General features: G+C 39.9%; 1 protein-coding gene across 3 annotated transcripts in view; it reads left to right on the forward strand.

Annotated features, from left to right (window-relative positions):
• Positions 1 to 12,610, forward strand: part of met (MET proto-oncogene, receptor tyrosine kinase) — a 126,231-nt gene that overhangs the window by 48,220 nt on the left and 65,401 nt on the right. For all 3 annotated transcript variants that reach the window (XM_061720920.1, XM_061720922.1, XM_061720921.1), the window contains exons 4-5: positions 11,054 to 11,182; positions 11,526 to 11,702. In XM_061720920.1, coding sequence (XP_061576904.1) covers positions 11,054 to 11,182; positions 11,526 to 11,702 — 306 coding nt within the window. The remainder of the gene's footprint in view (positions 1 to 11,053; positions 11,183 to 11,525; positions 11,703 to 12,610) is intronic.

Consider the following 12,610-nt stretch of genomic DNA (forward strand, 5'->3'; position numbering starts at 1 on the left):
TGTGCAGCCCTGTGGGTAAAACCAGCTTTCACTCATGTGGATCATTCAATGCAAACGATAACTGAAATGTCTTTTTAAAGTAAGACTATTCTCAAGTCCAAATTTGAAGTCATGTTTCATTAAAGACTCTTTTTGAACCGCCGAACTAAGACAAACACTATGAGCTTTTATTTAAGCTTATAATTTGCAGGTCTCTGCTGCCTATGCATGGATTTCTGTGCAGCTTGCGTGCCAAAGTCTTCTGTTTCTTTTAGTGCCAGTGCACCTGCAGTTCAAATAAAAAGCCGGCGTGTTGAAGGCCTGCTGGTTGCTTTAGTCATGCATGTAGTAATTATCAAGATAAAATATACTGATGTAAGTAAAACCTGCAAAGCTGCATCTGAGACTGAATCACTGCAGCTTCCTCGTGGGTTTCATGTATGACATCGTTCTCCCGTCGGCCGTAACAGTGAAACGCTCTGCATGCGAAGGTTGCAGCGGCGGGGTTGAAGCGCAGCGAGTCACGTTGCACCAGAGCTTCAGAAGCAAACTATGACAAATGGGATGAAACCCAGAAAGTAAAAAGCTCAATGACCTCACGTGTTTTTGAAACACAAGAATGAAAAGACACGCATGGAGGAAAAAAAAACAGCTAGAGAGAGACGTGGAAGAAAAAAACAAGGCCTGACAGCTGCATGGACAGGAAGGGAGGGCAGGGATGGTGGTAGAGGGGTGCGGGGGGGGGGGATTACAAGCTGAACGACACGTTAATGGTGAACGGTGGGCTTCGATGACACGTTCCCTCTCACGGCATTTTTCTGCTCGATGAGGGTCCGACGCAGCTGTTGCTGTGCGTTTCAACCAGCAACCCGCTCTGCTCCGCTCCCAGACCGGCCTTAAGTAGGTTTTTTTTCCCTGACAGATCTCGCTGAGGCTCGTTGCTTTAGTTTTGAAGTCTGATGATCAGCCCAGCTGTCTTCAACTGTATAATTCTCCATCCTGAAAATCCTTTTTCCCAAAACCAGTGAGCAAATATGCTCCAGCACCCCCGACCCCCACACCCACTGAAGCCTGGCTCCTTTGGATTCAGCTTTCTCCATAGTTCTGCGGATCCGTGGATCTCCAGGGAGAAGTACCAAGAGATGCAGAAGAAGCTCTTGTGCACCGCTGGAAAGTCGTACAACCAATTATAAAAAAGAAATAACGATGTAGAGCAACAACCAGCTTAAGACATCCAACTCAATTTGAATTTGAACTGTGCTTCATCGATTGATGGATTGTTAAACAGCTCCTACTGGAAGCACAGTCCAAGCACAGAACCCTGTGGAACCCCACGACTGACTTTGGTGTTTTAGGAAGACTCCTCGTTCACATGAATCTACCAGATAAATGACTTTAAACCAGCCTATTCCAACAATATTGTTTCCAGTAACACAATAAAGCCTCTGTAAAAGAATGTTATATTTAAATACAACACTGAGAATGAACAACACATGTATAGAACATTGTTTGAGGCCATTCGAAAAATCATTGGCAATTTTTACCAGTGCTGTTTCTGTGCTGTGATTCAACTCTGAACTGATTCTATTTACCGGTACATTTCTGTCAAAATGGTCACGTAGATCTTCAGAAATAAAAGGATGATTAGGGTCTATAATTGGTAAGCATTCCTGCACCATTGGGTTTTCCAAGAAAAGGCTTAAAAGTATTCGGTACATAACCTGACGAAAAAGATTGATTGGTCAGATTAAATATAGAAAAAGGGTTTTTCAAGGGTTTTTACCAAAACCAGTGAGCAAATATGCTCCAGCACCCCCCACCCCACCCCGACCTCAACCCACTGAAGCCTGGCTCCTTTGGATTCAGCTTTCACCATGGTTCTGCAGATCCGTGGAATACCAAGAGATCCAGAAGAAGCTCTTGTGCACCGCTGGAAAGTCCAACCAAAGTACAACCAATTACAAAAATGAATCACAATGCAGAGCAACAACCAGACTGACATCAACTTAAAGGCTGAAATATGCTTCTGCGTCACACCAACGCAGAGCACACGCCGCAGCCGTGACGCCGTGCTGAACCCTTCGGACTTCTCCGTCTCTCCGTTTGGTCGCGGTGCAGTACCCCCCGCGGCCACTAGTTAGCGATCTTTTTCTGAATGGTTTATCCGACTTTTTCCGGTCACAGTAAATCAAAGAGATAAGGACAACTATTGTGCAAAAAACAAAAACAAAAAAAATCACATATAAACGAAGAAAAGAGCCCTGGAAGTTCACTACTGATTCAAACCGGAAATGCTTCGCTTTCAAACGAACCAATCACAGCCCTCTCTGTCTGCGTGTGGTCTGCGTCTCCTCGACGCGTAGTTACAATTTTCGGGAGGTGCACGTCAGAGACGGCGCAGGTGACGGCGTGTCCTCTGCGTCGATCCAAACCACGTCATCAGGAGGCACGGCATCAATTTTCATAGTTATGCTGACGATACACAACTGTATATCGCTGTGTCTCCTGAAGACAAAACCAATTGATACCCTTCTTAACTGTATTTTAGATATAAAGTCATGGATGGCAGAGAATTTTCTACAGCTCAACCAGGACAAAACGGAAGTTTTAATTATTGGTCCTGAAGCCAAGAGAGAGAAACTTTTAAATCAAATCAAATCAAATCACATCAACTTTATTTATATAGCACTTTTCATACAAATAATGAAACACAAAGTGCTTAACAAAAAAAAACAAAAAAAAAACAAGAAAAACAAATAAACATAAAACTTATTAATGCTGAATTCTGTAATAATTGTAGGTTATACATGTTCTTTTTAGGAAGACCAGAGAGCAGGGCGTTACAATAATCTAAACGACATGAGATAAAAGCATGCATTAGCACCTCCGTGCTGGCCTGAGAGAGAAACGGGCGGACTCTGGCTATGTTCTTAAGATGGTAAAAACCGATCTTTGTTATGTTTTTAATATGTGGAATAAAAGTGAGCTCAGAGTCAAAAATCACGCCCAGATTTTTAACTGATTTTGAGGGTTTAAAATCCTGTAACTTTGGTAAAAGTTTCTCTCTCTGGCCTTCGGGACCGATGAGTAAAATCTCTGTTTTGCCCTGGTTGAGCTGTAGGAAGTTTGCTGCCATCCATGACTTGATATCTAAAATACAGTTAAAAAGGGCATCAATTGGCCCAGTGTCATCAGGAGACACGGCGATGTACAGTTGCGTATCGTCAGCGTAACTATGGAAGCTGATGCCGTGTCTCCTTTTACCAAAACTACAAGATTTTAAACCATCACATTGTGTAAAGAACCTGGGTGTTATTTTTGACTCTGAGCTGGATTTTATTCCTCATATCAAAAACACAACAAAAATAGGTTTTTATCACCTTAAGAACATAGCCATAGCCCATTAATAAGGGCATTAATACGTTTTATGTTTTTTAACGTTTTATGTAAAGCACCTTGTGTTGCATTTTATACATGCATGAAAGCGCTATACAAATAAAGTTTGATTTGATTTGAGCAGGAAATAGGATAAACATGTCAAGACATCAGCCCAAAAGAGGTTTAGGATGGATAATAACCCCAACCCTACATCCAAATTAGATGGAAAACTTATTAACCCCGTTTCCTTAACTTCATCAGCACACATGGAGGAAAAAACACACCTTTCAAGGCTATTCATAAACTTCTGGCTGCAACTTTTCACTTTTCCTTGCAAAGATGACTGAACTGGTGACCCCCTGACCACCTGCTCTCTCGGCCCAAAGCCATGCAACAACAAAAACCTTTGAGGGATGGACGTCTCTGCCTCCGCAGCTCATTTCATTGTTTGTCCAATAAAAAGAACCTGTCAACTTTTCACGTATTTCAGTTTCCTGGTTGGTCCCAACGGACGAAGCAGGAGCATACATGGAGCAGGGGGGGTGAAAGAGAAAGAGAAAGAACTTTGTGCCCCCCCCCCCCCCAACCCCCCCTAAATTGACTCCATTCTGGCTGAGGAAGTGTTTCCCTCGACTTCAGTTGGGCCACTGTGGGAATAACACAGTGACCGTGTTTATAGGCCAAACTTCCCCCTGGCTGGCTTAATACAATAAGCTGTAATTTACACTGCTATTACCTCCAGAGAGATGCCCGTTGTGTGGCCTTGTCCGCAGCGGAAAGCTACCTATTATTATATCCACAGTGGGAGGAGCGTTCCCGAAAAACAAGATGTTTTTATTTGTTGGCCGACCAAGAAAATCACGTTTAACATTTGAAACAATGCAGAGTGGGTCAGATATTTGCTAGGCACTCTGATGCATTGCCAATTGCATCAAGAGGATTAAGCAATCGCCAGCTATGGTGCGTCATGTGGCAACAAGTCACATGTGTACCATAACGCTCATCTCTGCAGCATGTGAAGGCAGCCAGGTATGTGTTAGCCTCTTCTGCAGCGCTGGCATGCAGCTCTTTGCAGAAAATATAAAAAGTGTGTGTGTGTATCTATTTGTGTGTGAATGCACATGGGTGTGTGTATAATTTAGAAGGCCTGGTGTAACTAGAGTAACCACACACCCCATTGGAGACCCAGCGCTCTTTGGTTTCCTCCAAGGCCTGTAATTGCAGCGTAACCGCAAGTGATAAACGCTGTTCCAGGTGTGTTGACTGCATGTGTGTGTGTGTGGGTGTTTGGGACATTCCTCGTGTTTGTCAGTCATTGTGTGTGTGATATGAAAAGCTAAGCTCATGTTTGATCATGAGTATATATGATGTGTGTTCATAAAGTGTGGCATGAGGTTTTTTTTTTTTTTTTAGCAGTAAGCCTGGACGTCACTGACTCCCAAACCTGGCAAAAGCATGCACTTGTAGACGTTAAACGATATTTCAGCTTGCCGGTTGCACTTCCAGTTGCACACAGACAAGGAATTAGTTTAAAAATAGTTATTTTCAATAACTTCTTCATTAATATCCCCTACAAAAAAACAAATCAGTCTGCACACTGACCTTTACACAGGTCAAGCATGGATGCACATAAGTGGCATCTCCAGTGTTGAAGACTATGAGCTGCAGTTGCTCTGATTCCGTACATACTTTAAAGGCTTTAAAAGCATCTGCAGGCTTTTGGAAGTCTTTATTTCCTCTCCAGCCGTGCCCACGTCAGCTCAAACAATGCTTTCCAAGGGAGTGCGTTTTTGGGCCTGAACTTTCATACCAGCAGGACAGAGACACCTAGAATAACTGAGATTCCCGCATGAGTCTTGAATTCTCTATAAACCACCAATTGGACATATTTATGTAACTATCTCTGACTGTGCAAAACACAGTTTATTCCTGGTTTATTTTCTCGGGTCCAAAGACAGCAACTTTTACTTTATCTGAGTGTAGCTGCTAGAAATCAGAAGTCACCCAGGCCTTTAATTGTTAAAAAATATGATTCACTCACTAGAGGCGATTGCTATGCAGACGATACTCAACTGTACCTATGCACCAGATTAAATCAAATAAATGTTTCATCATGCTTCTAAGTAATATACCGACTAGATAGAGCTGGAAATTACAAGTTTTACAATAACATATTACATGGATTAAATGGTCAATGATTTAATGTTTGCTAGTGTCACAAAATCTACCATGACACCATTCTGGTTTGATTCAATTCAGGAGTTAGTGATCAATATTTTAAACGACTACAATCACTTCCATTTATATCAGATCAAGCTAAATAACTTAAATATTAGTTCACTTATTTATATCTGGGTTCATCTAAACAGTTCAATAACAAAAATAATACATTATTTAATCGACTACAAAGGTCTCTTGATAGCATGTATTGATGAGGATAACATTTATTGATGTCTGATCGATATTCTAATTTTGCATTCATGCCATTGGATCTTTCGTCATTAAATCAATGGAGCAACATTGATTGATGGATTGTTACACAGTTACTACTAGAAGCACATGTAATATTAAAAGTATCGGTCCAAGAACAGAACCCTGTGGAACCCCACGACTGACTTTGGTGTTTTAGGAAGACTCCTTGTTCACATGAATCTACCAGATAAATGACTTCAAACCAGTCTATTCCAACAATATTGCTTCCAGTAGCACAATCAAGCCTCTGTAGTATAATTTTATGTTTAAAGGAGCATGAGGCTCTTTTTAAGAAATGAGACTCTCTAGCGCCACCCTTCGCCACGACGGCCGTCGGGGGTACTGCAACCAACAGCGAAGCCGGCACGGTAGAACGGGGAGAACGCGCATGCAGCGTCATGTGACGTCACATCCGCAGCCCAGCGCGGGAAATTCCGGCCCGGAATTGCAGCACATTTTGCAGCACAAAGCCTGTTCAAGGCAACGGAGAGATACACTAGAGGGCTCATTCTTTTTGGTTTGGAACGCTTCATCTGACATTATTACTAGAAAACTTAAAACGTTTACTAATTTTTTTCATAAATCCTGCCTCAATCCTGCCTCAAGCTCCTTTAAATGCAACACTGAAAATGAACAACACAGGTATAGACACGTCCATTGTCTGAGGCCATACGAAAAATCATTGGTAATTTTGACCAGTGCTGTTTCTGTGCTACGATCCAACTCTGAACTGAATCTATTTACATTTTTGTTCAAATGGTCCCGTAGATCTTCAGAAATAAAAGGATGATTAAGGCCTATAGTTGGCAAGCATTCCTGTACCATTAGGTTTTCCAAGAAAAGGCTTAAAAGCATTAGGTACATAACCTGTCGAAGAAGATTGATTGGTCAGATTAAATATAGATAAAGGGGTTGTTCATAAATGTTGTTGAAGAAAAAAGCTTTAAAAAACCTTCCTTGAAAACTCTGATCGGGATGGGTTCTACCAGACATGTTGATAGCTGAGATAATGCTATTGTTGGTCGTTTCCAAAGCTGCTCCATTAAATAACACATCAGAGACAGTTGTGTGAAGGATGCCACAGATTTTCTCTGTAAAAGAAACCGTTTTATTTGTGAGGGAGCTGATGAAGTCATCACTTCTGAGACTCATAAGAACACAGGGCTCAGCAGCGCTGTAACTCTCGGTTAGTCTGGGTCAGCAGAGCTATGACTGCAGCGCTTTGGATTGCATCCTCGCTGAGACTGATGTAGGAGCACAGGGGGCAGTTGTCCACCTGTTGCTGGTTCCGGGTGCGGTGGCCCTCCAGTTTGCAGAGGACTTACTGTAGCCAGCTGCATTATTATGGGACACGCTTTCAAACAATGGCAAGAGGTCTGGTACTTCTGACATGGAAGTAGGGATGGGCGGTATGGACTAAAAAATGTATCACGATAATTTCTGGCATTTATCCCGATAACGATAAAAATGACGATTAAAAAAAATACTTTTTCTTTCTTTCTTTCTTTCTTTCTTTCTTTCTTTCTTTCTTTCTTTCTTTCTTTCTTTCTTTCTTTCTTTCTTTCTTTCTTTCTTTCTTTCTTTCCTTCAGGCTCATTTCTTTCTTTCTTTCTTTCTTTCTTTCCTTCTTTCAGGCTCGTTTCTTTCCTTCTTTCTTTCTTTCATGCTCATTTCTTTCTTTCTTTCCTTCTTTCCTTCTTTCTTTCTTTCAGGCTCATTTCTTTCTTTCCTTCTTTCAGGCTCATTTCTTTCTTTCTTTCCTTCCTTCCTTCCTTCCTTCCTTCCTTCCTTCCATCTTTCCTTCCTTCCGGCTCATTTCTTTCTTTCTTTCAGGCCCCTTTCTTTCTTTCTTTCTTTCTTTCTTTCTTTCTTTCTTTCTTTCTTTCTTTCTTTCTTTCTTTCTTTCTTTCTTTCTTTCTTTCTTTCTTTCTTTCTTTCTTTCTTTCTTTCTTTCAGGCTCATTTCTTTCTTTCTTTCAGGCTCATTTCTTTCTTTCTTTCTTTCAGGCTCATTTCTTTCTTTCTTTCCTTCTTTCAGGCTCATTTCTTTCCTTCTTTCTTTCTTTCCTTCTTTCTTTCTTTCCTTCTTTCTTTCTTTCAGGCTCATTTCTTTCTTTCTTTCCTTCCTTCCTTCCATCCTTCCTTCCTTCCGGCTCATTTCTTTCTTTCTTTCAGGCCCATTTCTTTCTTTCTTTCTTTCTTTCTTTCTTTCTTTCTTTCTTTCTTTCTTTCTTTCTTTCTTTCTTTCTTTCTTTCTTTCTTTCTTTCTTTCTTTCTTCTTTCTTTCTTTCTTTCTTTCTTTCCTTCTTTCTTTCCTTCAGGCTCATTTCTTTCTTTCAGGCTCATTTCTTTCCTTCTTTCTTTCTTTCTTTCTTTCTTTCTTTCTTTCTTTCTTTCTTTCTTTCTTTCTTTCTTTCTTTCAGGCTCATTTCTTTCTTTCCTTCTTTCAGGCTCATTTCTTTCCTTCTTTCCTTCTTTCTTTCTTTCAGGCTAATTTCTTTCTTTCCTTCTTTCAGGCTCATTTCTTTCTTTCTTTCCTTCCTTCCTTCCTTCCTTCCTTCCATCCTTCCTTCCTTCCGGCTCATTTCTTTCTTTCTTTCAGGCTCATTTCTTTCTTTCAGGCTCATTTCTTTCTTTCTTTCTTTCTTTCTTTCTTTCTTTCTTTCTTTCTTTCTCGCTCATTTCCTCAATTTATAAGTTTTACCGCGAGATGACAAATTCTTACCGTGGGGAATATTTTTGACGGTTTATCGTGAACCGTAAAATATCACCCATTCCTACATGGAAGAGGCATCAATTTGATCATAGCTATTGCCTGATGTCTGCAGTCAGAAGGCTTTTTAACAGTTTTTTAACTCACTAATGAAACTGTACTAGAAACTGTAGTGGGAAAACAGTATCTACCTTCATGTAGGACAGCTTTATTCAACTGATATTTTTTAAATATATCAAACTGCAGGCAAGATGACACTTTCTGGATCCGTTTTCTGCTGCAACTTCCCAGTCAAGGTTCTGGCTGAGCACCAAAATCACTCCCCGATGTCTTCCGCCTTTTCTGTTGTTTTCCGTATAATGTTTCCTTCTCATTTGAACCTGGGCGTTTATCATTGTACTCCATCAACAATAAAAATGGGGCAAGTGTACAAAATCCCAGATACCCAGCTGTCCTTGATACTCTATGAGAGGGGAGGGAGGGGCAAGCAACAGATATCTTTGATATGGTCTGCCAGTCACCTTGCAGATTAATGTCTATTCAAACTAACAAACATTTTCTGGAACGAAAGCCATTCAAACAACTTTGATGATCAGGCAAAAAAGCTAAAATCAATACAGTAACTTTCTGGTTTGATAACATTCTACGCACTTCCCACAGACACTGCAGATCAACAGTGACTGTGTGGGGGAAGTTTCTTCTTTAAAGTTTTACACCACCTCACTTCAGCAGTGATTCAAGAGGCCTCGACAGGGACTTCATGTCCTCAGATTGCCACAGAAAAGTCACATAGACGTCTAACTGCTGATGACTCTCTATCACACCACGTCAGAAAGTGTGCTGGCGTGGTGCGTCAGAAAGACATTTAGGGGGTTTCTGGCAAAATGTCAGTATATATAAATCAAATGTCACTGGAAAGGCGATCCCATGTTGTCCAAGGGTGCTCCTGATTAATGATGACTCTGTTAAATTTACATTAAAAAGAAAAAGTTGTGTACCTGGCAGGATTAACAGCCGCTAAAAAAATGGCTTGCTCTTCAATGGAAACCACCACACGATCTACCAACATGTCACTGGTTTAATCTGTTTATGGACATTTTACATATGGAACTTTCAGTGGCAAGAATTCATGGTGCGGGACCCAGGACATTAAAAATATGGACACATGCCATTGAAAAACTTTAAGAACGGAATATTGACTGAACATTTATCAATTATTTATTTTTTATTTTTTTATATATTTTTTTTTTGCTTTTCTTGTCTTGCTTCTTTTGTCCTGTTGTTGTGTTAGATTTTTTTTTTTTTTTTGTAATTTATTTATTTCAGATCCCCATTAGTTGCTGCCTCAGCAGCAACTATTCTTCCTGGGGTCCAACAGTACAAATATACATTTCTATAAAACTTTTACAGTACAATATAAAATGTTAGTTAAACAGAATAAAACAAAGTAGATAACAAGTACGAAGAACAACAACTAAAAAGAAAAACAAGAAAAAAAACAAAAACAAATTACAAACTAAAGATAATAATAAGCAGAAAACAATGAAAAAAAGAAAATGAATTTTCCTAAATGAAAAAAATGAAAATGAAAAAAAAAAACAAATAACAACCAAAAACAGATAGATTAAAGATAAATCCAAGTACAACTAAAGATAAATAAGTGCATACTAAATGAGGCAAATACAAAAAACAAAACAAAAAAAACGTATTTCAATTGAAGAAAATTTAAAAATAGTGAAAATAACCGGAAACGTCACAAAACTTCAGCAAAATAAAATACAAAAAATTTAAATTAAATGCAGAACAAGAAACTATGTTTATTTATATAACACCTAACTCAATTAAATCAATAAGCTAAAACCATTAGACACAATCTAAAACAACCAGTTTCTTTTGAACTTCCTTTCTTAGTCTCCTCTTGAAGCTTCAACTCTGCCACTAGATTTAATTGTATGAATCAACAAAATAATAAAAAACAGTTGATCACAAAAAAAGAAAGATATTTAGGGGGTGATAGGGACAGCTCAGAACATCATCAGTTTCATTGTGACCTTCCTGGAAGACATCATTTGGTGGAAAAGGGGCATCAGACCTCTCACGCCTCTCAGACCTCTCACACCCGGGTCAGAGTCTCCTCCACCTTCGACCCTCTTGCAGGAGGTTCAGGAACAAACCGATAAAAGAACCGCTTTTATTCAGAAGCTGTTGGATTTTAAACTCGGTCACAAGATGGACAAGCGTGGACAAGCATTTTAACTGCACTGATGGGAGTTGTTTCACCACTTTCAATAAAGAGTATTATGTTTTGTTTTGGTGCTGGTGCTGGTCAAAACCACTTTATTTTACGGCAAGTCATGTGTCGTAGTATTGGTGCGACAGCCTGGGAGCATTCTGGATGTTTGCTTATTCGTTCACGTCTGTGTAAATCTGAATCACTTTGTGAGCTTCTCTCACAGATGAGGTGTTTCCTTTCAACCCCCTGAGTGATGATGCTGATGTGTCCTTCTTCCAGGTGATGTTCTCCAGGTTTACGTCTCCTCACGTCAACATCCGCCTGGACTCCAGACCCGTCTCCGCCAGCGTGCCGCTGCTGGATGATGCCGACTCTAACGGAGCCATGCTGGTGGCCACAGGCAACAAGGTCAGCAGAACACCCCCGACTGTGGACGGAAATTCACCCATCCTTGATCGCTCTATTTGTTACTTTTCCAGTTTTCCTAAGTAAAGAAAGAATGGGCTAAATATATTCGGCAGGATTAGCCTGCCAGAAGATAATCCTGTTAAATCGCTGGCATTAGTGAGATGATTGTAAAAACTCATGAAAAACAGCCAAAAATGAGCTCAGTTGAGTTGGAGTTCCTCCAGCAGAAAGGAAGATTGATGCTCTTAAACAAACTCCTAAAGGATTCCTCATTGAAAAGTTTAGTTTCGTCTCATTTTCCTCCACAAAAATCAGAAGATCTGACGTTTGGTTTACCTTCTAGATCACCAAGATCCCTCTGATCGGCCCTGGCTGTGGCCACCTGACCACCTGCACGTCGTGTCTGCTGTCGTCCCGAGTGACGGAGTGCGGCTGGTGCGATGGACGCTGCACCAGGAGGAACCAGTGTCCGTCTCCATCCACGTGGACTCAGGACTTCTGCGCGCCTGTCATCACTAAGGTAACCACGGTGATACTCGGCTCACATCGCGTCGTTTTTATTCAAGGCAATTGCAATGCAAGTTTATTTGTACAGCACAATTCAACACAAGGTAATTCAAAGTGCTTTACATCAACATTAAAAGCGGTAAGACACAATTAAACAGTAAATAAAAAATCAAAAGTAAATAAAAAAAATGAAATAAAATGATAAGAAAAGAGGTAAAATAATAAAAAGCACAAGTTGTTAAAAAGTAAGGGCAGTAGAATACAGCAGGTAAGTATTTAATTTTAGAGTACGCTTCAGTAAACAGTAATGTTTTTTTTAAAGGAGCTGAGTTTTTGTTTCTTTGTTTGTTTATTTCGGTCATTTCCAAAATAAGAATTAAAATACAAATTAAATGAAAGAAAAGAAAACAACAAATAACTATGAAGTTAATGCTAATATTGCATTAGACCAAAATATATAAACAAAACAAGACCGAAAAGGTGTAGGCTGAAGCTTAGGTTATTGATAGTAGGGATGTTAATGATCGATCAATTCATTAATTGATGACCTTATCAATCGATTAACTGATAAGGCAAGGCAAGTTTATTTGTATAGCACAATTCAACACAATGTAATTCAAAGTGCTTTACATCAACATTAAAAGCAGCAAGACACAATTAAACAGTAAATAACAAATAAAATGATAAGAAAAGAGGTAAAATAATAAAAAGCACAAGTTGTTAAAAAGTAAGGGCAGTAGAGTCCAGCAGGTAAGTATTTGCTTCAGTAAACAGTAATGTTTTTAGGCCTGATTTAAAGGAGCTGACAGTTGGAGCAGACCTCAGGTCTACAGGAAGTTTGTTCCACCGGTGAGGAGCAGAATAACTGAACTGCCTCACCTTGCTTGGTTCTGGTTCTGGAACCACAACAAACCAGATCCA

This window comes from Cololabis saira, chromosome 5 (genome assembly GCF_033807715.1).
Source record: "Cololabis saira isolate AMF1-May2022 chromosome 5, fColSai1.1, whole genome shotgun sequence".
Taxonomy (NCBI): Eukaryota; Metazoa; Chordata; class Actinopteri; order Beloniformes; family Belonidae; genus Cololabis; species Cololabis saira.